General features: G+C 40.8%; 1 protein-coding gene across 2 annotated transcripts in view; it reads right to left on the reverse strand.

The window, feature by feature from the left end:
• The window catches only part of THSD4 (thrombospondin type 1 domain containing 4), a 1,053,272-nt gene that overhangs the window by 856,953 nt on the left and 168,363 nt on the right, over positions 1 to 27,956 (reverse strand). For both annotated transcript variants that reach the window (XM_077263867.1, XM_077263868.1), the window contains exon 4: positions 23,505 to 23,932. In XM_077263867.1, the coding sequence (XP_077119982.1) occupies positions 23,505 to 23,932 (428 nt within the window). The remainder of the gene's footprint in view (positions 1 to 23,504; positions 23,933 to 27,956) is intronic.

A 27,956-nucleotide genomic window follows, 5' to 3' on the forward strand; every position in this document is an offset into this window, starting at 1 on the left:
TGTAGTGTCACGGAAGTCATATATAAGACACCCCTGACCTCTTAAGCAAACTGTGAACACAGGAACCAGATGACAGGGCAGAAGGAGCAGTGTGGTAAACATTGAGGGGAAGTGCCGATGTTACTGAGCTCCTTCTGCCCTGTCAGCTGATTGTCCTGTACACTGAGAAGTGCCAATGCCACTGAGCACACAGGAACCAACAGCTGACAGAGCTGGACCACTGTACACAGTGTGACTGAGGTAAAATCTTTTTTACATTATAAATGTAATAAAATTTAAAACAACATATACAATTTAAGGTCTTGACTGGCAGCCAAGCAGTCAAATACTTCGATGCATGCAATGGAGCATTGTCGATTCCTGTACCACTGCTTGAAGAAAGTGTCTTCTAAAAACTAGATGTAGGTTTGAGATGTGATTTTAGGTCCCTCTTCAAGCCAATAAGATTCATCTAGCTCAATTAATAATAATTGTGCACATAGTTGTGATGTGTGGAAAGCTGAAAAAACTCAAGATTCCAACAATTAAATTACCAACTTTTACAATTGTTCCCACTGGTCCTGCATGAATGACATGTTCATGGTTCACATGACCTCTGAAGCCAATCACTGTAGCAATCATGTGAATGGTAGATAAGATGTCTCTACTATAGAACTAGAGGGACATGTTGGAGCAGCGGGGAAAGGAATAAGCAAGCAATTCTTATTTTATTAAAGACCTTTCAGGACAACCACGTTAAAGCACCACTTCAGTGGGTTTTTTTTATTGCAGCTCTTGAGTGGTCCCTCTAATCTAGAGTTCTCAGCACCCAGTCTCATACCTACCAGCCGCCATTTTCTTCTCTTATCGATATCGCTGCAGTCAGACTTCTGCAGGTTGAGACCTGGCAGATAGCTCCAGTTTTTGCTTGTGACTTACCTCTGATTTTAGGTTAGTCCAAGGTTGCAGTCACAAGATGATGGCGCGAGACCGAAGCAGTGCTGGGAACAGTTGAAAACTGTAGCTGGTAAGTATATTACTAGGTTTATGGAACTTCGATTAGTTGCACCACTCCAGTGCTGAAATTTAAAAAAATGCTTGCGTAACGCTTTAAATAAGACTAAATATGCCAAGAAATGTTCTAATTTTAATCAATAATGTAAAATATGTAGTGTTCTATATAAATATGGTCATGCTGTATTTAAGCTCTTTAATAATATTCCTTCTTACCAGACTCCACACAGTACTGCTAACTTATTAAATAGCTTTCTGTAATAATCTGGAGCTGCAATTCTAATAAAGATCATTAAAATGTACTTATCTTTATCATCTTCAACTGAACAATTTTAGTATTAAGAACACAAAGGAGCTAGTTAGTTGATCTTTTAACAGGAGTTGAGCCTTAAAGACGTAAATGCTTGTAGCAGTATGGAATTTTTCTAGCTGCCGTGTGATGAAAATGGTACTATTAGAACCATACAACACACTAATATCGAGAAGATAAAAGTAAAGGAAGGTTTACAGTAAGACATGTTAATCTAAGGCATCTATATATAGAAATACGTCAGGAGATACTTAACATTTGCCACTTCCATAAATACCAACAGATATGATGTAGGACATAAGGTTTGTATAAAGAACAGTTTCTATAAACTTTTCTAAATATTTCAGATTTATTTATTTTTTTATTTATTTTTTTTTTTTAGATAAGAGTGGTCATCACCAAGCACAATTCTAAAAGCCAGATTGAGTGATGTAACACGCACTTCCACCACTGGATTCTGGAAATGTTTTCTGTGGAGTTAGAATCATGCTCATTTCTCTAGCAGGTTGATGGAAGAGTCCAGGTTTGTCGAATGCCAGGAGAATACTATCTGACTGACTAGTGTGTCATCTGTGAAGTTTGATAAAGGATGAATAATGATGTGGGGTTGTATTTCAGGGGTTGGCCTAGTTACAGTGAAGGAAAAATTGTATGCCTCTTAATAAATAAGGAGCATCTGAAAGATGGACGAATGGAATAAGATTATGCCAGTGCTCATCATGAATTTAACGAGTGGGGGTTGTCCCACTCTGTCCCACCCCAGCACCATCTACTTTGTCTGAACTGGGCAAAAATGGCGTGGGTGCCAAAAGTGGCAAAATGTTAGTGCAGCCTTGTGATGTTTAAAAACTGAGTCTTTTCAACGTTTCTTAAGCCAGAATTATGCTGTAAAAGCTTTTGAAGAAACAGGCTCATAGTATTTTATAGCACAACAGCTGATGTGAAGATTAATGTATAGTTTGTTAAGAAAGGAGAATATTGTAGAGATTCAATTGATAAGGAGAGAAATATCAGAGTCACAGGCATTCCATGCTAAAGAAGATGTTTCACAACACCTACTTCCATTTGATGCATTAGATGAGATGAATAATCAAGATTTTGGATGTGGATGTGAGATGTTGGAGATGACTTAAATGTCAAGCTGTGTTGGTGGTGGTAGTAGTAAAGACACTGGCAGCCATGGTGGTAGGGGCTTTGACAGCCAACATGTTAATAGTCAGATCAAATCTAAAGGTAGAAATTAAAAGGAAAATCAAGGAGCTTGGAATATTTCCCACACTGATAAAAATGAGTTAAGGTTGATGATGATTATTATGTGGTAGACAGGACTTGGCAATCAGATTGGGGTCTGTGGAGATTACATGATCAAGGGAAGAGGTTGGTGGCATCTGTGGTAAAGAGTATAGTTGACATGTGGTCTAAAGATTTTCCAGGGGCAGATCTGCTTCTTTAATGGTCAACTTGAGAGCAAGTGATGCCAAAACTGCTGTTAGCAAAGGTGTCTCAACAGCAGCTGAAAGCTCTGATTGTGGTGGCAGAGATGAAGGCGAGTCCTATATTTAGTAATCTTGGAGGTTGGAATTCCTTCCTGTGTCCTAGGGACATTGAGTGACAGCTCAGCCACCCTATGGATTGCAGGGGCATGCCGGGCTGTCAGCATTGTGAGAGACTGCTTGGCTATCCTAAAGCAGAGGCGTTCTTGGCTGTCAGTTTTGTGTATGGGATTTCCTTGCAGCCCAATTAAGGGAGGCCTGCTGTAAATACTCCACGTGTCGCCATTTCATGACGATTGCATGCCCATTTAGCTGGCTGTCTATGCTGGAACTATTACCAGTCGTATCTTTCAGCTCAGTGGTGTGTTTGCTCTGTGCTCTGAACTCTGATCTATGTTGCTGGACCTTGCAAGGACTTTCCTTTTGACTAAATGTTTGTATTACCCCATTTGCCTTGACTCACTCTGAATTTGCCTTTGTCTCTTTCCTCTGTTTATGGCAAAACCTCCCGGCTCTTAACCTTGGACTCCTTGACTTCTCCGACTTATGTCTTGTCTGTGAAAAGTGGCTCAGTGTCACACCATTCTATTGCAGCATGAAGATACTGCAGTGACAAAATAAGCAGTGCATATTCCAGCACAAATCGACAAGTAACTACAGCTCTATGTCAGTACAAAAATTGGCATCTGTCTCGAGTGTGTCAAGCCAACCTGGGAGATCTGGTGGTAGAAAGTCAAATGCGCATTGTTAATCGCAGATCTCCCATTTGGCATGTGTATTTGAATCCCATATTAAAAGAAGTTGGTTTGCTTTGGTGCTGAAGAGGATAACGACTCTTTCTATGCTGGTCAGAAACAACCATCTCCATTTCAGCTGCTTTTGATCTGGTCGTTAACTCTTCCTAGGCCAGATGCTCTCTGTCCAGCTGGTGAAACTCTGGTTCCTTACTCTTATGAGGTGCTGTGCTGGATAGGAGGAGTTCGTTGTTGCTATTGGAGATTTGTCTTCCTGTGCTGTGTGCTAAAGCTAAGTAGTTGTAATTTGGAGTTGGAGTTGCAGTGTTCTGTAGGCTACCTCTGACTTCCGGTTAGTAAGTAAGAAGTTGCGGTTACAAGTTGGCAGCGCAGGACCAGAACGGCATTGGGAATAGCTGAAAATGGTGATCTGTAAGTATAATACTAGGGGCAGGGAACTTAGAATATTTACACCACACCAGCACTGAAAAGAAAAAGAGCTGAAGTGGTGCTTTAACAGACCTTTGAATAGAGCTAATCCAACAGCTGGATACATTCCATTATTTTTTTTCAATTTCTAAAAGACAAAGGGGGGGATTTATTAAAATGATTGGTGCATTTTAACTGTATTATACATAATATATTATGTAATTGAACTGTACATTATGGGTACTTTTACAAGGGAAGCTATCAGAAAATGACCTATTGTTTAAATTAAGTTTAGCTGTTACATGTATTTTTATAAAATGTTTCCTTTTCATCATATCATGATTAGTGTTGAGCGATACCGTCCGATACTTGAAAGTATCGGTATCGGAAAGTATCGGCCGATACCGGCAAAGTATCGGATACAATCCGATACCGATACCCGATACCAATACAAGTCAATGGGACTCATGTATCGGACGGTATTCCTGATGGTTCCCAGGGTCTGAAGGAGAGGAAACTCTCCTTCAGGCCCTGGGAACCATATTAATGTGTAAAATAAAGAATTAAAATAAAAAATATTGCTATACTCACCTCTCCGACGCAGCCTGGACCTCAGCGAGGGAACCGGCAGCGTTGTTTGCTTAAAATTCGCGCGTTTATTTCCTTACTTGAAGTCCCGGCTTGTGATTGGTCGCGTGCCGCCCATGTGGCCGCGACGCGACCAATCACAGCAAGCCGTGACGTAATTTTAGGTCCTTCAGTATTTTAAAATTACGTTCCGGCTTTGTGATTGGTCGCGTCGCGGTCACATGGGCGACGCGACCAATCACAAGCCGTGACGTCACGGGAGGCTGGACATGCGCGCATTTTAAAATGCGCGCTTGTCCTGCCTCCTGTGACGTCCCGGCTTGTGATTGGTCGCGTCGCCCATGTGGCCGCGACGCGACCAATCACAGCAAGCCGTGATGTAATTTTAGGTCCTTCAGGATTTTAAAATTACGTTCTGGCTTGTGATTGGTCACGTCGCGGTCACATGGGCGACGCGACCAATCACAAGCCGTGACGTCACGGGAGGCTGGACACGCGCGCATTTTAAAATGCGCGCTTGTCCTGCCTCCCGTGACGTCACGGCTTGTGATTGGTCGCATCGCGTCGCGACCAATCACAAGCCAGAACGTAATTTTAAAATACTGAAGGACCTAAAATTACGTCACGGCTTGCTGTGATTGGTCGCGTCGCGGCCACATGGGCGGCACGCGACCAATCACAAGCCGGGACTTCAAGTAAGGAAATAAACGCGCGAATTTTAAGCAAACAACGCTGCCGGTTCCCTCGCTGAGGTCCAGGCTGCGTCGGAGAGGTGAGTATAGCAATATTTTTTTATTTTAATTCTTTATTTTACACATTATTACATTAATGTTGTTTCGATACCGATACCCGATACCACAAAAGTATCGGATCTCGGTATCGGAATTCCGGTACCCGCAAGTATCGGCCGATACCCGATACTTGCGGTATCGGAATGCTCAACACTAATCATGATCAATATTAGCAAAATTTGTAATCATGCAATTTTCACAATGGCAATTGGGGCTTTTTTTACACTCTAACTTCCTGTTTCAGAAAGAGTTTTCTGCAAGGCTCCATTATAGGCAGAATTGCAATGACAGGTAACATTTATACAGTGGATAAAAAAGCATTTAACAATCACAGTAGTTGATGTCAGAGCTGACCCTGTTCCTTCCTTCAGTGACCTTTGCACATTCTCATTACACATTTTGATACAAAAGACAGGGTCGGGATATGACCATTGTTGCTGCTGTACGTGTCCAAAGAGCTCCAGTGGCCAGTGTGAAAATTGCATGATTTTTTATTTTTAGGACAAAAAAATTGGCAAATTAAAAAAAAAAACATTTAAGATGAAAACCTGCTTTAAAGAGGTTGACCACTACTAGGACAACCCCTACTCGATCTGAATGTTTGGCGCAAGTAAAATAAAAACACTTATTCACCGATATCGGCATTCACAGTCGTGGGGCTCTTGTGCGGTTATTATGAAATGTGAACGTTGAGACCAATCAGCACTGGTGTCAGTCACCGCCTTAGGATGTATTGAACATCAACAGGAAGCCAGGAATGCAGCTCCTCTCTGACTTCCTCTTGATGTTCAATTGGTCCGAAGGCAATGACAGTGACGCCAGTGCTGATTGGGCACCAGGTTCACATGTCGTAACAACTGTGCCAGAGCCCTGGGAACGCAAGTCAGGCATTGGAGGGCATTTCTGTCGTCATTTCCATCGCTTTTATGGAGTATATTGTGAATAATTTGCCAGTCACCCTTGTCCATGTTCTCTGCCAGGAAGCTCTGCCCATTTGATAAAAAGGTGGCTGGGACTGAAGTAAAAAGCTAAAACTCACAATGTTATTGCACAACTATGAATTTCACCAAAAAAATGTGACATTCAAACTGTTTCACAACAGAATTTTGGCGACAACTGTTTAATGAATTAAGGGACTAATTGTTTTTAACTTTTTTTTTTTTTTGTATTGAGATTTCATCTATATGTATTTTGCATATTTGATTTTTTTGTGGGGGATGATACTTTTGTGTTCAGGGATGTGCCTGAGTACTCACCTATCTTCATCTTTATGGTTTCTCTGGCTATTCATGTATCAGAAAGTCAAATCTACAGCAACAATATTGTTCAAATTGTGCCCATGTTACGCTAGAACACTGATGAAGAGACAATGATGAATTTATCATGTTCAGTCACATAAAAAAATGAAAATTCTATTTTTTTTTATCATTCAAGTGGTTTCCAGGAAATTAATAATAATGACCTTGGCTTACTATTATACACGAGTCTTATATCTGTAGCGTTTTGACTGTAGTATCCTCATTAATCAGGAGGATAGAAGAGTTCAGCTAGAGTTGAACAAAACAATTTGCATGGCTTTGGTCCAGTGGCCATGTCAACACAGTGTGGCATCTGGACCAGAGAACTGCAAACTTTCTGCTACTTGTCGGCATCTCTTCCAATTGGCAAGTCCCTCGATGTTATGACTATGTTACTACGAGCGTTCCAAACTCATGACATCTACTAATCAGAAGCATCCAGGACACAGCAGATAGTAGGAAGTTTGCAGTGCTTTGGTTCGGCCATCACAAACTATTGACATAGTCGCTCGAGCAGGGTCCAGCAAATCCTTTTGTTCAATTTTAGGATTAGCCCAGTGCTGCAAGGCTACAGTGCTAACCACTGAACCACTGTGCTCCCTGAAAACAATTTCCCTTGACAAAGCTACAATGTGTTAGCGATTTGCTTGGGATTCCTGTATGCAAAAGCTGATAAAAACATACGTAATGCATACGCATGTTATACAGATAGATGTCATACGGATGTTAGGTGTGAAAAATCGCATTGTACTTGCATGACACTTCTGAACGATTTTCTAAATACTGATGAGTATGAGAGCCATTAATCTCATGATCTATATCACGTAGGTTGGGTGCATTATTACCCTTATTTTACAATCCAGATTTACCCCCTGCTTCAGGTATGGACCCATTTCCAAGTTGGGACAGATCTGCTGAGGTTACGTTGAGACATAGGATCATGCGCTTTTCTCTTTTTGATAAAAATTGGTGGCTCCTTTCCAGATAATCGATTATCCTGGATGGCATATTTCTAGCTCACATCATTTATTAAGTCTCAAGTATCTCTGACCAAAATAAAGAATGAGCTCACTCTGTTGGAAATCTTAAAGTGAACCTGTCAGCAGGATTGTACCGGGTGAACTACAGACAGGGTCAAGTTGGTGCCGTTATAGTGATTAAAATGATACCTGGGTGATGAAATCCATCTTGTGGTTGTTGTTTAATCTTTATTTGCAGTGTTCAGTTAATGAGATTTCCATGCTCCAGGGCGGACCCGTGGGCTGGGCTATTTGGTGCTCTGAGCGATGGATAAAATGCCTGTATTTATTTGATTTTGTCATATCATTTTGTTTGAGAAAAAATTATCTTAATCAAAATGGCGCCAGTGTCAGCGCCTGCACAGTAGCATAATTTGGAACGCGATAGATACTACTGCTCAGGCGGCTGGGCCGCCAGTGCCATTTTGCTAGTGTGAAAAAAAAATTGGCTTCATTAAGGTGTCACTGGCTGCGCCTGCACAGTAGCATCTATCCGATCTCCGATAGATGCTACTGCACAGGCACCGCCGGCATGTTGATGGAGCAAACAAAATTTTCTCTGGCGAAATAGTGCTGACACCTGCACAGTAGCATTTATCGGCGATCCGACAGATGTTACTGCGCAGATGCCACTGGTGCCATCTTAATGGAGCCCCCAAATTTTTCTCTAGCAAAATGGCAGCAGTGCTTGCGCAGTAGCATCTATCTCGTTCCGAATTATGCTACTGCACAGGCACGGCCACTGCTATTTTAATTAAACAATTTTTTTTTATTTTCAACAAAATTATATGACAAAATCAAATGAATTCAGGCATATTATCCATGCTACAGTCAGGGCCGGTGTTAGCGGCAGGCAGACCAGGCAGCTGCCTAGGGCCCCCGCTCCCCCAGGGGCGTGCCGCTAATAGAGGCACATCACGTAGCAGCTATGTGGAGCGTGGGTCAGGGGAGCCCGCCTGCCGCCAGTGCCGACTCCCCCCGATGCCACCGCATTGAACTATACCAGCGTCCTAGACACCGGTACAGTTCAAAGCAATGATGGAGAGGGCGTCAGATGACGCTCCCTCTCCCATCATTCCCCTCTGCCTCTGACACTGTGGGTGTGCAATAATGTCACTTCATTGCACATCTACTGTGTGCTGATCCCGGGCAGTGCAGCATCTGAGACAGGAGCTGAGCCTGGAGTGGCGAAGGGAACGAGGAGAGGTGAGGATTGTGTGTTCTTTTGTTTTGTTAAAAACATATCAGTGAGTACTGGACTGTGGGGCCATTCTGGGGGGGGCTGTATTATATTCTGTGGGGGGCTGCATTATACTCTATGGGGAGGTAGACTATTGTTTTCTGTGGGAGGCTACATTATATCTTATGGGGAGCTGGGCTATATTATATTCTGTGGGGGGCTACATTATATTCTATGGGGAGGTGGGCTGTATTATATTCTGTGGGGGGGTACATTATATTCTATGGGAAGGTGGGCTGCATTATATTCTGTGGGGGGTCACATTATATTCTATGGGGAGGTGGACTGTATTATTTTCTGTGGGGGGCCACATTATATTCTATGGAGAGGTGGGCTGTATTATATTCTGCGGGGGACTACATTATATTCTATGGGGAGGTGGGCTGTATTATATTCTGCGGGGGCTACATTATATTCTATGGGGAGGTGGGCTGTATTATATTCTGTGGGGGGCTACATTATATTCTATGGGGAGGTGGGCTGTATTAAATTCTATGGGGGGAAATTATATTCTATGGGGAGGTGGGCTGTATTATATTCTGTGGGGGTTACATTATATTTGATGGGGAGGTGGGCTGTATTATATTCATTGGGGGCTACATTATATTCTATGGGGAGGTGGGCTGTATTATATTATGTGGGGGGCTACATTATATTCTATGGGGAGGTGGGCTATATTAAATTCTATGGGGGGAAATTATATTCTATGGGGAGGTGGGCTGTATTTTATTCTATGGGGTACATTATATTCTATGGGGAGGTTGGCTGTATTATATTCTATGGGGGGGCTACATTATATTCTATGGGGAGGTGGGCTGTATTATATTCTATGGGGGGTACATTATATTCTATGGGGAGGTGGGCTGTATTATATTCTGTGGGGGCTACACTATATTCGATGGGGAGGTGGGCTGTATTATATTCATTGGGGGCTACATTATATTCTATGGGGAGGTGGACTGTATTATATTCTGTGGGGGGCTACATTATATTCGGTGGGGAGGTGGGCTGTATTATATTCATTGGGGGCTACATTATATTCTATGGGGAGGTGGGCTGTATTATATTCTGTGGGGGGCTACATTATATTCTATGGGGAGGTGGGCTGTATTATATTCTATGGGGAGTACATTATATTCTGTGGGGAGGTGGGCTTCATTATATTCTATGGGGGGTACATTATATTCTATGGGGAGGTGGGCTGTATTATATTCATTGGGGGCTACATTATATTCTATGGGGAGGTGGACTGTATTATATTCTGTGGGGGCTACATTATATTCGATGGGGAGGTGGGCTGTATTATATTCATTGGGGGCTACATTATATTCTATGGGGAGGTGGGCTGTATTATATTCTGTGGGGGGCTACATTATATTCTATGGGGAGGTGGGCTGTATTATATTCTATGGGGAGTACATTATATTCTGTGGGGAGGTGGGCTTCATTATATTCTATGGGGGTACATTATATTCTATGGGGAGGTGGGCTGTATTATATTCTACGGGGGGCAACAATTCTATGGGGAGGTGGGCTGTATTATATTCTATTGGGGTCTGCATTATATTCTATGTGGAGGATTGCATCAAACTCTTTGATGGGGAGGTGAGCTGTATTATATTATATGGGGGCTACATTATATTCTATGGGGGCTGAATTATATTGTATGAGGGAAGATTGCATCATACTCTTTGATGGGGCTACATTATAGTCTATGGGGAGGTGGGCTGTATTATATTCTGTGGGGGGCTACATTATATTCTATGGGGAGGTGGGCTGTATTATATTCTGTTGGGGCCTACATTACATTCTCTGGGGAGGTGGGCTGTATTATATTCTGTGGGGGGGGGCTACATTATATGCTATGGGGAGGTGGGCTGTACTGTATTCTGTGGGGGGCTACATTATATTCTATGGAGAGGTGGGTTGTATTATATTCTGTGGGGAGGCTACAATTTATTCTAAGGGGTCTGTATTATATTTATTATATTCTATGAGGGGTGATTGGATCATACTCTGAGGGGGCTACATTATACTACATGAGGGGGCTACAATCAATTCTATGGGGGCTAGATTATATAGCATGGGGGGCTTCAATATACTATATGGAGGACTGAAGAGTATTATACTATATGAAGGACTGATGAGTGTATTATACTATATGGAGGACTGAGGAGTGTATTATACTATATAGAGGACTATGGGAAGTGTGTAATACTATATGGAGGATGGAGGAGTATATGTAATATATGGAACACTATAGGGAGTGTATTATACTATATGGAGGACTATGGGGAGTGTATTATACTATATGGAGGACTGAGGAGTGTATTATACTATATGGAGGACTGAGGAGTGTATTATACTATATGGAGGACTGAGGAGTTTATTATACTATATAGAGGACTATGGGGAGTGTATTATACTATATAGAGGACTATGGGAAGTGCATTATACTATATGAAGCACTATGAGTAGTGTATTATACTATATGGAGGACTATGAGGAGTGTATTATACTATATGGAGGACTGAGAAGTGTATTATACTATATGGAGGACTGAGGAGTGTATTATACTATATGGAGGACTGAGGAGTTTATTATACTATATAGAGGACTATGGGGAGTGTATTATACTATATGGAGGACTATGGGGAGTGTATTATACTATATGGAGGACTGAGGAGTGTTTTTTACCATATGGAGGACTGAGCAGTGTATTTTAATATATATGGAGGACTATGTGAAGTGTATTATACTATATGGAGGACTATGGGGCACATTATATTATAAGGAGGACTATGGGGTGAGCATTTTACAATATGCAGGACTGTGGTACACATTATAATATATGGAGGACTATGGGATTTATTATATTAAACAAGCAAAATGCTGCATATTCATCTAGTGATTGGATTGTTTATGCCAGAACAAAAGTCATTGTTCTCAGCAGCACATCGCCTGTGTAAACTATAGATGTGCTGCTGATAACATGATACTGTGTGGGAACAGATTGATCTACTAGTGATCGTTCTGTCCCCATCATTCTTTCTCAGTTGGTGTAAATAGGCCGGGAAACAAGCCTCGAACGACTTTAATATTGTCGATCACACTCGTTTAGCGGCCTGAACACAGCGCACGTAAATACAACAGAAATGCTTCTGTGTGATGTGCAATATGCTAGTATTTGGGGCCCTATTTTAAATTTTGCCTAGAGCCCTACTTTGCCTAAAACCGGCCCTAGCTACAGTGCAGGCGCCGCTGCTGATGCCTGCCCGATGAATGTTTTTTTTTCAAACAATATTTTATGCAGTATGTAAAATAGGGGGACAGGTCACTGAGGAATCAGTGACCTGTCATAAGCCATAAGGATGAATATGTAAGCAGAGTACCATATAACCCTCCCACCATAAAACATCAGATCGCACTCAGACCAATGTTATTCTATGGGGTCGTGCAGACGTCAGATATTTTCCTCGGACCGATGTCATCTGAGTGCAGTCCGATGATTTCCACGCACATACTGACTTTCATGGCCAAGTGCAATACGAATAGGAGATCAATCTTGGATATACAGTGATTTTTACAACGGATGAATGAATGGTCACCATAGACTAACCTTGGTCTGGGTGCAATCCAGTGACTTGATAATCTGGCCGACTGCACCTGCCCTAACATTAGAAAATGATTATGAATGATCATTCAGATAAACGATTGTTCAGATTATTAATCCGCTTGTGTTTAAGAGGTATTCTAGTGTAATGAAGAGGAGTAATGTAAGCGGCTTACCCTTCTGCGTTCATAAATATTGGTGATCATACATTATAGCGTAATACATGCATTACTTTAGAAACTTTAAAGTAGTACTTTGGAATAAAACGTCTGAAAACAGAATAAATCAGCAGTAACTACGTCCTTCTGTATAAATGAGCCCCATGGACAGTACAACCCTGAACTATAAAATTTGCTCTCATTTAATAACTATTACAGCCAAGACTTTTGCACAGCATGGCACCGCAACCAGCATTTTGCACGGACCCACCGCACCCTGCAATACAATAGTGAGTTTGAGAGGCAAAGCATTTTTTGGCAGTGAGTATGGAGTTTCCTGAAAGCAAACAGGTAATGGAAATATCAGATCCTAAGTGGTGTGAAACTTCCGCAGCGTTGCTTAAAGTTACAGTCTGTAAGGGTGCAGCCTAGTCGTAAAAAGCATCTTATATCTAGCAGCAGAAAATGACACAGGGCCCACACCCCTCTGAGGATGAATAGATGCTCTGAACTGGAAACACAGTGCAGTTATACAGTACAGCGTGCGCTATGTGCTTTACGCCTGTGCGGCTATAGGAGGGATATTACTGGCACCTGTCACACGTCCCTGCATCTCAGTCCGATGACAAACATGTAAAATACACCAATCTTTATAACTCCCTTGCTGGCTGTGAATTTGGAATACTATAGTGAAAGAAATATATGTTCTTTACCTTTTCCTCTTAAAGGGATTTTCAAGTTTCAGCATATACATAAAAGGAAATGTTATACAATTTCCCGATACACCTTCCTAATCAATAGTTCACGGTTTTCAATCTCTCTGCTTGCAATCAATCAATAAAAAACATGAACTCTCAAGATTAAAAATCTGGTCATGCGATACCGCCACATGCGCATATGCATATTGTTTGGCATGGGTACATCACATGACTGTAGACAGATTTTATTCCACTGACATTTTATTTTGTTAGATAGACTCATTATGTCTCATCCACAAAGATGCCGACAGTGTTATGTAGACCCCCAGCCCTATGGATTGTTTGATAAATTCTCGAAATAATCACATAAATCATATAGAAATTCCCGAGATGGACAAATGGGACGTTAATCGAAAGGAACTAGTCTGATTGCTAGGTGCGGAGTCGGGAAGGAATTTTTTCCACTAATACAGGTCATTTAGCATCATGAAGTTTTTGCTTTCCTCTTAATCAACAACTAGATGGATTTTTTTTCAATCTTAAAACTATGAAATTAGAACTATGATTTTTTTCCATAATGCAGAGGCTTTAATAATAATACCTAAAATAAAATTCATACATCCACATCTGCCTTCACAGACCAACTAGGCTCAACTGGTCTTATGAAATGCCCAAATTGTAAACCAGGACTTGGAAAATGGCATGTACCTAGCTTTTACTTCAACTTTCAAGTAGAAAAAGTAAAAAACCATGTAGTGTAAGTAGATGTTACATGATCCTTCCCAAAACAGATGAATATCCATCTGACAATACTAGAAGGAGGCCTGATTTCCTGGAAGAGCTTGTACAGAAAAGTATAGGGTTTTTTTCAATAAACAGCGACCCACCTGTCCATAGGTTGTGTCTCATTTTGCATCTCAATCCTATTCACCTCATTGGACCTAAACTGCAATCTGCAGAAGTATGTTGTGTACAAAAATTCTGCTATATTTTCTGAAATCCTGTATATTTCTGTGAGCATATTCTGACTCCACATCACACACACATTCTCACAACTGGATGACAGCTGATGGATTTGTTCATATGTTTAACTTTTGCTGTGTGGTCAGGCCAAGAGAAATGTGAATACGCTCTCATATAAGTCAAACTGACTCATATGTAAACCACCTGTGATGATGACCCTTGTAGTTTCTATACAGCTGCTCTCAGTGTGAAATCATTACTGTATGGTGTCTATGTTACAGCTGCTTATGTAGCCCCTCCAAAGCGTGCAACCAAATCATTAGGAAAAAAAATTGGGGCACTCTTGGAACAGAAAGATGTATTCGTAAATGTAAAATTGTAAAGAAATACACAATAGTGATAAACTAAATCTAAAAGTATTATTAAAAAAATAAAAACAAATGTAAAATATTATTAACCAGAAAATATCATCTACCCATGACAGGAAGCTAGGCCTCATCCACGCACTGTGACCAGAGAGCATACAGTAATGTAGAGAATGCACCTCAGGGCCGTGATCGCAACCTTCATCCACTTTAGCCCATATTTGTCAAAGTATTTTTATTCTCTTTTTGGGCTATATTACTCAAAATTAGTGTTCAATCTGCTGAGTGTCAAATTTATTATCCATTTGTGGTACAATTATAGGGACACTTGCACCTTGTGCGGTAGTTTGTAAAACCAGCATGAAAAGGCTTACTACTTGGTCAGAAAGAAAACGCAAGGAAATTTTATAAAATTGCAAATGTTTTACCTCAGTATTTGTAAGTCAAAACCAGGAATGGGTGAAAAATGCAGAAGTGGTGACTTGTTCCTATTACACAATTGTGGAGCACAAAGCCAACAGAAGCCAAAGGCTGCACAGTATAGAGTGGGGCAGGTCTACTCTGCTCAGTATAATGTCTGGGGCATTGTAGATAATCATAATATGTGGGGGAGCATTGTACAAGAAATATACTTTATGGACGAATGCATTCGGGCCATCATAATCTGTGGGGGCACTGATGTGTAGGGGGAACTATAAGGCAGAGGGCATCATACTTTATGGGGAAATGCACTGTGTGAGCATCATAATGTGTGTGGGGCACTGTTGGTACATCATAATGTATTATAATGTGTGATAGTGTACTGTAGGGCACCATACTGTGTGTAGGCACTGTGGGGGCATCATACTGTGTGAGAGTGTCCTGTAAGGCACCATACTGTGTGTGTAGGTACTGTGGAGGGAATCATACTGTGTGAGGGGTACTGTAGGGCACCATGCTGCGTGTGTAGGTACTGTGGAGGGCACCATACTGTGTGAGGGGTACTGTAGGGCACCATACTGTGTGTAGGTGCTGTGGAGGGCATCATACTGTGTGAGGGGTACTGTAGGGCACCATACTGTGTGTGTAGGTACAGTGGAGGGCATCATACTGTGTGAGGGGTACTGTAGGGCACCATACTGTGTGTGTAGGTACTGTGGAGGGCATCATACTGTGTGAGGGGTACTGTAGGGCACCATACTGCATGTGTAGGTACTGTGGAGGGCATCATACTGTGTGAGGGGTACTGTAGGGCACCATACTGCATGTGTAGGTACTGTGGAGGGCATCATACTGTGTTAGAGGTACTGTAGGGCACCATACTGTGTGTAGGCACTGTGGGGGGCATCACACTGTGTGAGAGTGTACTGTAGGGCATCATACTGTGTGTGTAGGCACTGTGGGGGCATCATACTGTGATGGCACTGTGAGAAGCATCATATTGCCCAAAGAGACACTAGATACTACAACTTAAGTTTGAGCACTTATAATAGAGGTTTTCTCATATAACTTCAAACATCCAAAGGATGTGACGAGTACGCTAAATCCGCCAGTCATCAACCAATCTTGTGGAATATAAGTTATCATTGGGATTACACCACCCCTGGGATTTGTATTGAATATGTGCATTAAAAAAGCAAAGATTTTTTACATCAATGTACTGGTGCTTTGAGCGAATTGCCTCTCTTCTGTGCTTGGAGGTGTGTGGTTAGCTAAACTTATGTCTATCTCTGACTGCAGATTAATTATTAGTACATGTATTACCATGTCTAAATCCTATTTGTATGTTCTGGTATCTAAATGTACAGGTGTCATTTTATCCGTGTTCCCTCCTACAGTCATGGAATAATATCATAATTGACTCCATGCATGAAGGTGTTAAAGGCAAGAGGCAGAGGAATCAAAACAACATCTTGTCTACGTCTTTACAAAGCTTGCTACAAAATAATTATCTAGCTCCAAGGTAATAACAGATGAGTAACTTGCATTAACTCCAGAAAAACACTTGCCATGTGAACTTCACACATTCAGCAATGGAAGTTAAAAAAAAAAATACCCCGAAGGCTCAGTTCACACTGTGGTTTAGTGGATCCACAACAAATATGACAGCTCTGTTATAATCTGTCATGCTGCATTTGACAAATATGTCATGACCTGATAGTATCTTGGTTTTTTTAACTAGCTTTTTATTTGATTTTTTTAATACTAATAATGGATGCCTTAGACTTTTTTTTGTTTCTTGTTGTTTAATGATATAATGATCGGAGTCTACAATACAATAAACCATGGAAATCTGTAAGGTCGATTTCAGCCCTATTTTGTGATTTGGGCTGGGATTATACAGAGTAAGGCTATGGTCAGACGGCCATAGATTCTCTCATCCAAGAGAATATTGTTGATTATGCTAACGACACTCCAATCAAACTCTGATCAGAGTGTCAGCATACTGTGATTCTATACTCTCAGATTAGAGAATTGAAGAACACTGTGAGGAGCAGATAGAGAGCAAAATGTATCCATTTTCTCCATTGTGTGAGTCGATGTCATCCGAGTGCAGGCTGATGTTTTCCACGCTCCCATAGACTTAAATGGGTGAGTACCATTCAATTTCAGAGTGACATAGCAACATTCTGATTTTGTCAGTAAAAAAAATCATGAATTGGCATTGTCTCATTGAGTAACACTGGTCCGATTGCTATCTGATAAAAAAAAATCAGATAGCACTCACCCTATGTATAAAAATGATAAAAGCCACTTTGAGAATACTTTATTCACATCATGGTGGCTCAGTGGTTAGCAATGCAGCCTTGCATCGCTGGGGTCCTGGGTTGAAATCCCCCCAAGGACAACATCTTCAAGGAGTTTGCATGCTCTCCTGTGTTTGCATGGGTTTCCTCCGGGGTCTCCGGTTTCCTCCCACATTCCAAAGACATACTGATAGGGAATCTAGATTGTGAGCCCCATTGGGAACAGTGATGATAATGTATGAAAAGTGCTGCAGACTAAGATGTTGCTTTATTGGCAAAGCATAATAAATAAATAATACATTTTAGTTCTAAACATTGTGACCATTGCCTTAATCAGAACAGTATTACTTCTGTGGAAGCACCACAAAACTCCACATACACCCATTACATAATCAATTGGAGTGTGACCCGTGGTACACAGCTATCCTTTGTCTTGAAAGACTTTTCCAACTATGCCAAAGATTTTACCTTGCCATGACTGACTGGCAGATTGACCAATCCACAGACATATATTACCGTACTTTGAATTTCACTTAGCAATGATGGTGCGGAGGGTCTGTAAAAATCATTGTTAATTTGATCACTCGTTCCATAAAATATTTTACAATATTGTTGGCCGAACATACCCTTTTGCATGAAGAGATGGGCTGCCTGTAAATATTCATTTTTAGGCCTGTATGTGAAGAAGAGATCAGCGATAAATGATCATTTTGTCGACGATTCTTGTTTGATCGCTGTGCATGTTGATGATTACCAGAAATAAATGGTCATACAAAAGACAGTTCTTTGAATCATTGCCCCAAGTGAAAAAAAGTTAATTTTAATCAATAGCTTTTGGAAGAATAATAGTTCCCACAATTGGATAGGTTTAAATAAAATGTCCCTGTGATGTGATAATCTTATAAATGTGCCCCTGCTGTGTACTGTGTAATGTCTGTGTCTGGCCGTACAGGGACATGGTCTGATCATACCACAGCTCCTGGGCAGGGGAGGAAGGAAGAGAGTTTACTGACATTATAGCTTGAAGTCACAAATGATTCTTTCTGTGAGATAAAACATTTCCATGTCTGTCTTTAAACAGTAGTTTACTTCAAAAAAGAATCAGCAGCAATCCCTTGTTGAAATGTCTGCATACTCCCTTTTGCTTCCCCCCTGACCAGGAGCTGTGATATGATCAGACCCTCTTCCTGTACGGTCAGACACAGCTATTACACAGCACATAGGTGACCAATTACTGTATACTATTTGCTCAGTTATATTACAAATATAATGCAGCTATGTAGCTATAACATTGGATGTATTGCAAGCAAAACATTGCAGCACAGTCTCCAGTTAGTGAAAAGGGCTGTAGCCAAGAAAGACTTATGGATGTACCAAAAAGGCAAAATGAAGGCAGCACTCCTAGGGTTCAAGTGAAAAAAATGTGGAATTTTATTCACCCTTTTAAGTGCAGTGTTTCAGCTTCTCACGTGCTGCTAGATGTGTTGCCTCCATTTATGCTTTTTTTAGCTATACAATTGATTCCGTTTTATTTTGTGAATATAGATCTATACAAGGAGGCTTATACTACATGCGTATACAGTGCATATATAGTAATAAGTTTGTAGGGGACCTTGTACAGAAGTTGCAAACACGCATTCTTCCCACACTAAAATAAAGTGCACAGTCCTTACGAGAACACAATATTGCTACGCACTTCGGCCCGGAATTAGGCTAGAATACAATTTCTAAAAGTTGTGATTGTGAACTTTATGTCACGTCTAGTGATGAGCGAACATGCTCGGATAAGGTGCTATCCGCGCATGCCCGGCTGTTATCCGAGTTTCTTCGGCGTGCTTGAATAATATGTTCGACTTCCTGTGGCTGCATGTCTCACAGCTGTTCTACAGGTGCAACAAACAGTCAATCCATGCATGTGTTGCATGCTTTCTAACAGCGTTGAATCAATCAGCTGCTGGGACTCATGTTATTCGAGCACGCCCAAGATGGGCACGGATGGCACATCATGTTCGTTCATCACTAATCGTGTCCTGCAGTCTGCTCCAATAAGTATTGAAGTGGCAATATTCCTGACTAATTCTAGCACAGCAAAAGAACCTTAAAGCCTGTGATCTCTGTCTAGATGTAGAATCTGAATTTTCTCTTTGGGTTTATTGCAGTCTATATGTCACACCATGTAAGAATAGAATGTTTTTCTATCATTGGATATCAGACAAGTCGATTATCTTGCTTCTTATACAGATGTCAGTTTTTTTTCTCTAACATAAGAGAAAAAAAAAGTACACTGTTTCATTAGTGTATGTGTGTGGTGTCAGATCTCACCCCCCCCTTCAAAAAAAATATTGCAGAGCTACTCTTATCCATTATAATGGTAAAAAGGGACAGTACACAGATTGCTTGCACATGGCATCCATGTGCTGTCTGTTCATTTCATGGGCAAACAGACTTGTATTTTATATTTTGATCCATGGCTCAGATGAACGTTGGGCATGTTTCTGTGATTTATTTGTAGACATAATCTGCCAAAAAATAAGGACATGTGAACACCATAAACTATAATGATATGTTTTCTATCCATGAAAAACATGGATAAAACAGGTATGGAGAAAAGCAAACATTTGAATGAGGTCTTCTAAGCCCACCTAATGTAAGTGTCGATGACCGTCATCATAGAGTGATTGAAATCTTTTCCCAAAGTGTGCTCTACTGCTATAACCCTACCCATCATTTACCTGATTACATTTTCTTACATAAAATAACATTTATTAGTATGATGTCATAGGGGGTTTAGGAGACTTGCAGTCTGAAAAAGTGATGATGATGATAATTAAGTCTCCTTTTGAAGTTAGAAATCCTTCATTTTCTTTGATAAAGGGAAAGTACCGCATTTCCTACTTTGAGCGTAATTTAAATTATTAAATTAATATTTTACAATTATACAGTTATCCCATTGTTTTGAAAGTAAAGCTTCCAAAGCCATCATAAGAATACTTTTTATCCTGCCGCACCCCTTAGTGGTATGTTTTTTAACCTGAATTTGAAGTGAATGCCATCATTTAATTGCATCTGATGTTAATGAAAAATATGTCACCTAGTGACAATAGATTTTAAGGTACCGTAAAGGAAGAATTAAAGGGAACCCAAACCAAGGGCAGCATGAATCAAAGCGTGGCTGCACATTTGAAAGACTCTGGTGTTTTAGGTGATTGAATGAATTGCATGACAGGTTCTCTTAGTCTTTAAAGAGGTTTTCCAACAAAGAATAGTTCATTTTAATCAATATATCTTATAATAATAAGCTCCATATTTGGATGCGTTTAAGTAGAATGTTTCTGTGCTGAGATAATCTTATAAATGTGCCCCTGCTGTGTACTGTTTCTCAACACCTTTATGTGCTTTAATTATCAATCTAATTACGGTACCCTTTTTGAAAATTGGAAACTGTAGTGTATATGTATGTACTTTTAAAGATTGTATACTATTAACTAGGGGAATATGAGTACTAAGATCTGGCCAAAATGAATGTTTTGTTTAAGACACCTCTTTCCATATACACAATGTATTAGATAGATCACAGGAAGATCTGCTTAATAAAGCAGGTTTGTTAAAAGTTGGAAAAACATTTAATGTACACCTCACATTTCTCTTAGGCATCCTTCACAAGCCATGTTTTTTTTTTTTTCACGGATGCCACACGTACCCATTATAACCAATGCTGCTATGCATATTTCCATGTTTTTACACAGACCATGTGTCTGTGCAAAATACACAGAGACATGTCCATTTTTTTTTCAGTGAGCAATACAAGTCTATGGGTCTGTGAAAAACATGTACAGCAGACGAGTGGCATCCATGTGCTGTACGTGTTTAACATTGCGAAGTATAGGAGAAGCTTTGTAATTGCGGAAAAAAGCTAATGGCATCATACTGATGGAAAACCCTCATCAAACCAGTACTGGTTTTTCAAGTACGTGTTTTATACGGACATGTGAAGGGGGCCTCAAATATCTTTTCCACTGCTATGATATTGGTCACCTATAAATTGGATAGTTCATCAATATAAGAATGGAGGGAGTCTGACACCCAGCACCCCCACAATGTATCTGTTACGGGCTCCATCAACAGCCGGATCTAAACAGTGTGTGGGGCAGAACACCACTGTTTTTGTTTGTATACACACTTTTTCAAGATAGACCACAGGTTCTCCACGAGACTTAAATCTGGGGAGTTTCCAGGCCAAGGACCCAAAATTTCAATGTTTTGTTCACCGAGCCACTTAGTTATCACTTTTGCCTTGTGACATGATGCTCCATCACCATCCCCAGAATTCAATCTTATTGAATACCTATAGTCAGTCTTCAAAAAGTGAATGGACAAACAAAAACACAGAAATTGTGATAAACTCCAAACACTGATTAAGCAAAATTAGGTTGCAATCAGGCAGAACCTGATATCCAGCAGAACCTGATATCCAGCATGTCAGGGAGAATTGCAAAAGTCTTAAAAAATAAGGATCAACACTCTAAAGATTGAGTCTTTGCATAAATTTGACGTATTGTAAAATAAAAAGTAAAAATACCGTATGAAATGTTTAAAATTATACTACAGTAACCATGGAAACAACTGTCTAAAAGACCTAAAAACAACAAACTTCGTGAAAACCAAAAGCTTCTTTTATTATCAATAGAACCTTCCACCAAATATTATCTGACTCAAAAAAATATGGTTGTACACTGATCCATTAACAACCCAAATGTAGACAGTTCTATTTTAAGAATCTTCTTCTTGACATCATGACATTTACAGTGGCTCACCTCAGGCCAATGGTAATGCTGGCATTCATGGCATTACCTAATACCAGCGTTCCTCATACATAAAACACTGTCTCTACCACAAGGAAGGCTTCATAAAAGTGAACAGAAATGTCACGTTTTAGGGTTGAACGCCTGTTTCGGGGGTTGTGATGGACCCTGCTTGCCATATTTTCTCCTTTTCAATGCTCACTGACAATGCGCTCTTTTAGTGTCTCATTGCTTTTCATTAGACCCAGCAATGGAGCGCACTGTCACTGTGTATTAATAGGAAAATATCACTAAGAGAAGAAAGCTCATACAGACCATGCCCTGTTATTGACAACCGACACATGCTCAGTAGAACTGGGACTAGACCAGACACATAAATGGACATCACTGATGCCACTTCGTTTCAGTGTGGGGAATGCAGCTGTAGTGACCGCAGCAGTAGTGACCGCAGCCTCTGTCCCTCGACAACATCCTGTTTGAGTATCTCAACATGTACTGGATAATCCCAAACTAATTGTCATTGGAATGGAAGTAAAAACATAGGAAGGAGGAGTAGAGAGGGAATGGTAGGATATTTTTAATTTTTAATTTAAATATATTACAAAAGTAAAATAGAAAAAATTGGAGTCCGGCTCATGAGTAAGACTGCTTAGTGCAGTTAAAACGCATCGACTGGGTCATGTCGACCATGTAAATGTTTCTTTTGCACGCACTATATTTTCTTCTGAAAAAGAAAAAGATAAGTAAAATCAAGTCCTGTTGAGCTGGACTCCAATTTTTTCTATTTTCCTTGATGTGAGGCCAGGGCGAGGCCGAAGTCTGAGCCCCAGGTGGATGAGCATAGAGCTACTATGTGAGCTGGAATCAAGTTTTTATATTACAAAAGTGATTAGATTATTAAATTAAATAGACATTTGGCATGGAATTCAACTTTGATTTCGGACCGCACCCTTATAGACCTTTTCATTTATGAGACATATAACTTGGTATCTCATGACTCGCTCAAAGCAGGCAAGTAGTAACTCACATTAACTAGTCCTCTATGAGCCTATATCATTCATTATTTTATCTTCCAAGTATTTATACTTAGAAATATTATACAATACTTTCACTGGTACACCTTCTTTTAGTTCTCATAGGTCATCAAAAAAATTCCAGTCTAGATAAAGAAAATTCCAACATGATGCCTTATTTTAACTGTTACATAGCAAAGTGAAAATAACCATATGCAGATGAAATGGAAAGCGTGAATGGTTTCTAAAATAAGAATTACATTGCCAATACCTCCTTTCGAATCTCGAGATGTGTCCTTGAGGCAGTCCCTGACGATTCCTTACTATTCCTCTTCCAAGGTGATCTTGACTCAAATCACTGGATACTGGAACGTTTATTCTAGAGTTATCTCCACTTCTATGTAATGGTACCGATGTCCGAATGGCTGATACAACATGTCCAGTATATGGATTCAATGAGGTATCGTGACCAAGTTTATTTTGATAACTGGTACTTCTTTCTCCAGCAGAGTACTGGAAACTTGGAACCTGCCGGCCCCTTTCTTGATAATTACCAGGAAGGCACGGCCGGGTTTGCTCCATAACACCACCACCACAACTTCGAGAGCAGGCTGACCAGGGTCCCCAACTACCCCACAGACCAGAAGACTCAGTACTGATATTTTCTGGAGCAGTACTTTGCTCTATCCTCTGTGGAACCTGAAATAAAGAACAGAAAATGTAGTAAAATATACCGGTATACCCAACATTAAACTAACAACTACATTATAAAACATTGTGTCCAACTGCATTATGATGAGATTAAATGGAACCTGTCAGTCAATTCCTGCAGCCCAAACCACGGGCAGCATGAATAAGAGCCTGGCTGCATCACTGTAGCTAAAAATGTTTTTCTCTGAAATGCTTGTGTTTAAATTACGATTTTTTTTTTTAAGGCCCTGAACTATAGTGAGAAATGATACTAGCCCATTACTGCCCCTGGCCAGCTGCTCCTTGTATCGCTCTAGGTGATTGGGAGGTCTTTCTAAATGTCCACAGATGGGAAACACCTGTCAATCAAACACAGTGGAGCAGAGAGAAGCTGGCCAAGTGCAGCAAAGGACTAGTCTCTTCTCTGTGTAAGGACCTCAGCTGGATCTTTAAACTAGTATTAAGAGTCTAAAAAGATAACCGTCTTTCTTGCCCAGAAACCAATCACAGGTCAGCTTTCATTTAATAAAGTGCTCTGGTAAAATGAAAGCTGTGCTGTGATTGGTTGCTAGGAATAACAAAGATAGTGTTCCTCGAAGACATTTTTGATAAATCTGCCCCCATGTTTTTTTCTGAAAAATCGAAGCATTTCAGCAAAAAACATACCTGGTTGCAATTGTACAGCCAAGCTCTGATTCACGCTGCCTGTGGTTTGGACAACATTAATCGACTGGCAGGTTCCATTTAATCATTCACATAGGTGTGTATTGCACATCAAGCATTCAAAATATAGATACGTGTCTAGTTTAGGAAACCCATTTGTATGCACCCAACAAGGAAATGTAACATAATATTAGTGAGCTCCTTAGTTTATGATCCTGGCACTCCTGATGTGTGTCTCTCACATTGGTGGCCCTGTCCTATACTGTCTTATAAAGACAACTCAGTCATTTGAATGGGCATTGGATAATGCTTAATTTCCCCGGTGGTAGTGCTTCAGGGAATAACATTATGCTTACGGACAGGATTTCCCTCAGATCAGTTTATTAATAAGGGACTATTCTAGCAAGTTGGAGTTTTCCAAAGTAGACAGTCCCTGAAAGGTACAATATCTGTAGAAACCGATAACTGGTAAAGCTAAATAGTTACATTGTAATGTGTATATAATGAGTATTAGATTGCTGGAATGACTATAAAAGCACACATGGCACAAAAATCACTATCCGTGATGTTCACACATTGCATTTTTGCTGTTTTTTTTTCTGCAGGCAAAACCTACTCTCTTGGCAGTAAAGAAGATGCTTAGAAAAAGTAGGTTTTGCTGCTTTTTCACTGTTTTTTTCTGTGATTTTGTTGTCTGTTGTGCATGCTGATAACGTTGTGTTCCCCCCCTCCACCAAACAATCATGATGCAACTTCCTTAAGTTTTTTGCACCGAAAATGCAGCAAAAACTGATGCCTGTGTTTTGTGCTGCATTTTTGCACTTACTCATTGCTTTCTATGGATGAAAAAAGCTGCAAAAACGCTGAAAGAATCGACATGCTGCAGTTTTAAAAAAACGCAGCCATTTTAAAAATCAGTCATGAAAAAAAAAAAAAAACAATGTGTGGGCTTGAGATTTCTCAGATATTGCTGGTACTGTAAAACACAGCTTAAAATTGGCATTAAAAAAAAGCAGCAAAAACACAATATGTTAACATAGCCTAATTGTATGTAAGGGTGCGTGTCCTCGCGCTCCGCCCAAAGTGCCGCCCCCTTCTGTACACGCGGTGATTCCGGATGTGTTCATTGCACACATCCGGAATCTCCGCACCCTATACATAGGGCCCTGTTATTTACCTTGCGGCGACGGAGTGCCGCCGCAAGGTAAACAGACATGCTGCATTCTAAAAAGACGCGCCGCATGTCCGTAAACGCAGGGCCGCCGGATGCGTGTTCGCACGCATAGTGGAGACGGGATTTCATAAAATCTCTCCACTATGCTGTAACATCTGGACGCTGCGGGTTCAACGCTACGGCTGTATGCAGCGTACAATCCGCAGCTAATCCGGATGTAAACCGGTCCGTGGACACATACCCTTAGAAATCCACTCTACACGCTGAGACTGAACAGTGACTATACATTTCTCATGGCATTCACTATGAGCAAGGGCGTATACAGCGCCAGAAACGCATCAGAGATTTTTTTCTATCACCAACAAATGGATTTTAATTGTTTGATACTTATGGAATAGAATTTGAAGATCTTATCTATTCTTTGGATGAGCTGTTCAACCTTACTTTTTCTGGAACTACATTTCTCATGTGTTACCATACTTGGTGCCTTGGGGCTTTCCACGTAGTTGAAAGTTACTGATCACTAAAACTCCACTGAAATACAACCTCAATCCAAATTTTGTGATTCTTTAATTTTGTGAAATATTAAGGCAACCAACCAACCCCACTGACAGGTTTCCATACTGCTGGTATTCCAAAAGAATAACGGCTTATGGAAATGGCTGCACTATAGCTTTGCGCATGAGCCTCATATATAAAGCTGAAGACAGCATCAAATCCACTTCTGTGAAATCAAAATAGCCTTTATGATATTGGAACAACACTGTGTAATACTACATTTCGTGGTTCTTGGGCTCATACAACCGCTACATAAAACACAGGCGAAACTTGAATCTCCTGGGTTTCAAATCAAAATCTGTAGCAGACTCACCAGATACCATGAGCTGTTTATAATGTAGAAGTGGGATCTTTGAACCCACTCAAGCATCAGGGCACATATGCGAATAATACAGATGTAGCCATCGTTGTGTAAGAAGAACATACTAAGGTTTGCAAAAGTATCCACCACCTTGGCATTTTTCATGTTTTGCAACCTCACAAAGTGAAATTTCAGGGGTTTTATAGGGTGTACATCAGTTCATATAAAGAGGATGCCTACAATTGTGAACGTTTGGCTTTCTTTTTATTGTGAAGCAAACTTCAGTATATATAACTATTCACCCCCCTAAAGCCAGTACTTGTAAAGCCTCCTTTGCTGCAATTACAGCTGCAAGTCGATTTGGCTAAGTCTTTATGAGCTTTACTTCTTGCCACTGGGATTTTTGCCCATTCCTCAAAGCAAAACTGCTTCAGGTCCTTCAAGTTAAATGGTTTCCACTGATGAACTGCAATCTTCAAGTCTGACCACAGATTCTCAATTGGATTAAGGTCTGGGCTTTGACTAGGCCACTCCAAAACATTTACACGTTTCCCCTTAAACCACTGGAATATCCCTGTATTTTGCACCATCCATCTTCCCCTCGACTCGGACCATTTTCCTTTTACTTGCTGCCGAAAAACATACCCACAGCATGATGCTGCCACCACCATCTTTCACTGTGGGGATGGGATTTTTGGGGTGATGAGTAGGGTTGAGTGAAACGGATTGGTCATTTTCAAAAGTCGCCGACTTTTGGCAAAGTCGGGTTTCATGAAACCCGATCCGATCCCAGCGTGGGATTCGCCATGCGGTACACGATCTTCGCGCCAAAGTCGCGTTTCCTATGACGCTTAAAGCGCCATTTCTCAGCCAATGAAGGTGCATGCAGAGTGTGGGCAGCGTGATGACATAGGTCCTGGTCCCCACCATCTTAGAGAAGGGCATGGCAGTGATTGGCTTGCTTTCTGCGGCATCACAGGGGCTATAAAGGGGCATTCCCGCCGACCGCCATCTTACTGCTGCTGATCTGAGCATAGGGAGAGGATGCTGCCGCTTCGTCAGAAGCAGGGATAGCGTTAGGCAGGGTAAATTAACCCCAAAACCGCTTGTGCTGTAGCGATTTCCACTGTCCAACACCACCTTTTCTTTGCAGGGACAGTGGAGGCTAGATTTCTGTGCAACAGCTCTGTAGGTTATAAGACTCTCTGATAGCTGTATTGCTGTGTGTACGCCACTGTGCAAACCAACTGCTTTTTTCAAAGCACAAATCCTGTTGCTCCTTCCTTTCTGTACAGCTATCTTGTTTGTTTGTCCACACTTTTGACTTTTGTGTGCAG

Source organism: Ranitomeya variabilis, chromosome 5, assembly GCF_051348905.1.
Source record: "Ranitomeya variabilis isolate aRanVar5 chromosome 5, aRanVar5.hap1, whole genome shotgun sequence".
Classification (NCBI taxonomy): Eukaryota; Metazoa; Chordata; class Amphibia; order Anura; family Dendrobatidae; genus Ranitomeya; species Ranitomeya variabilis.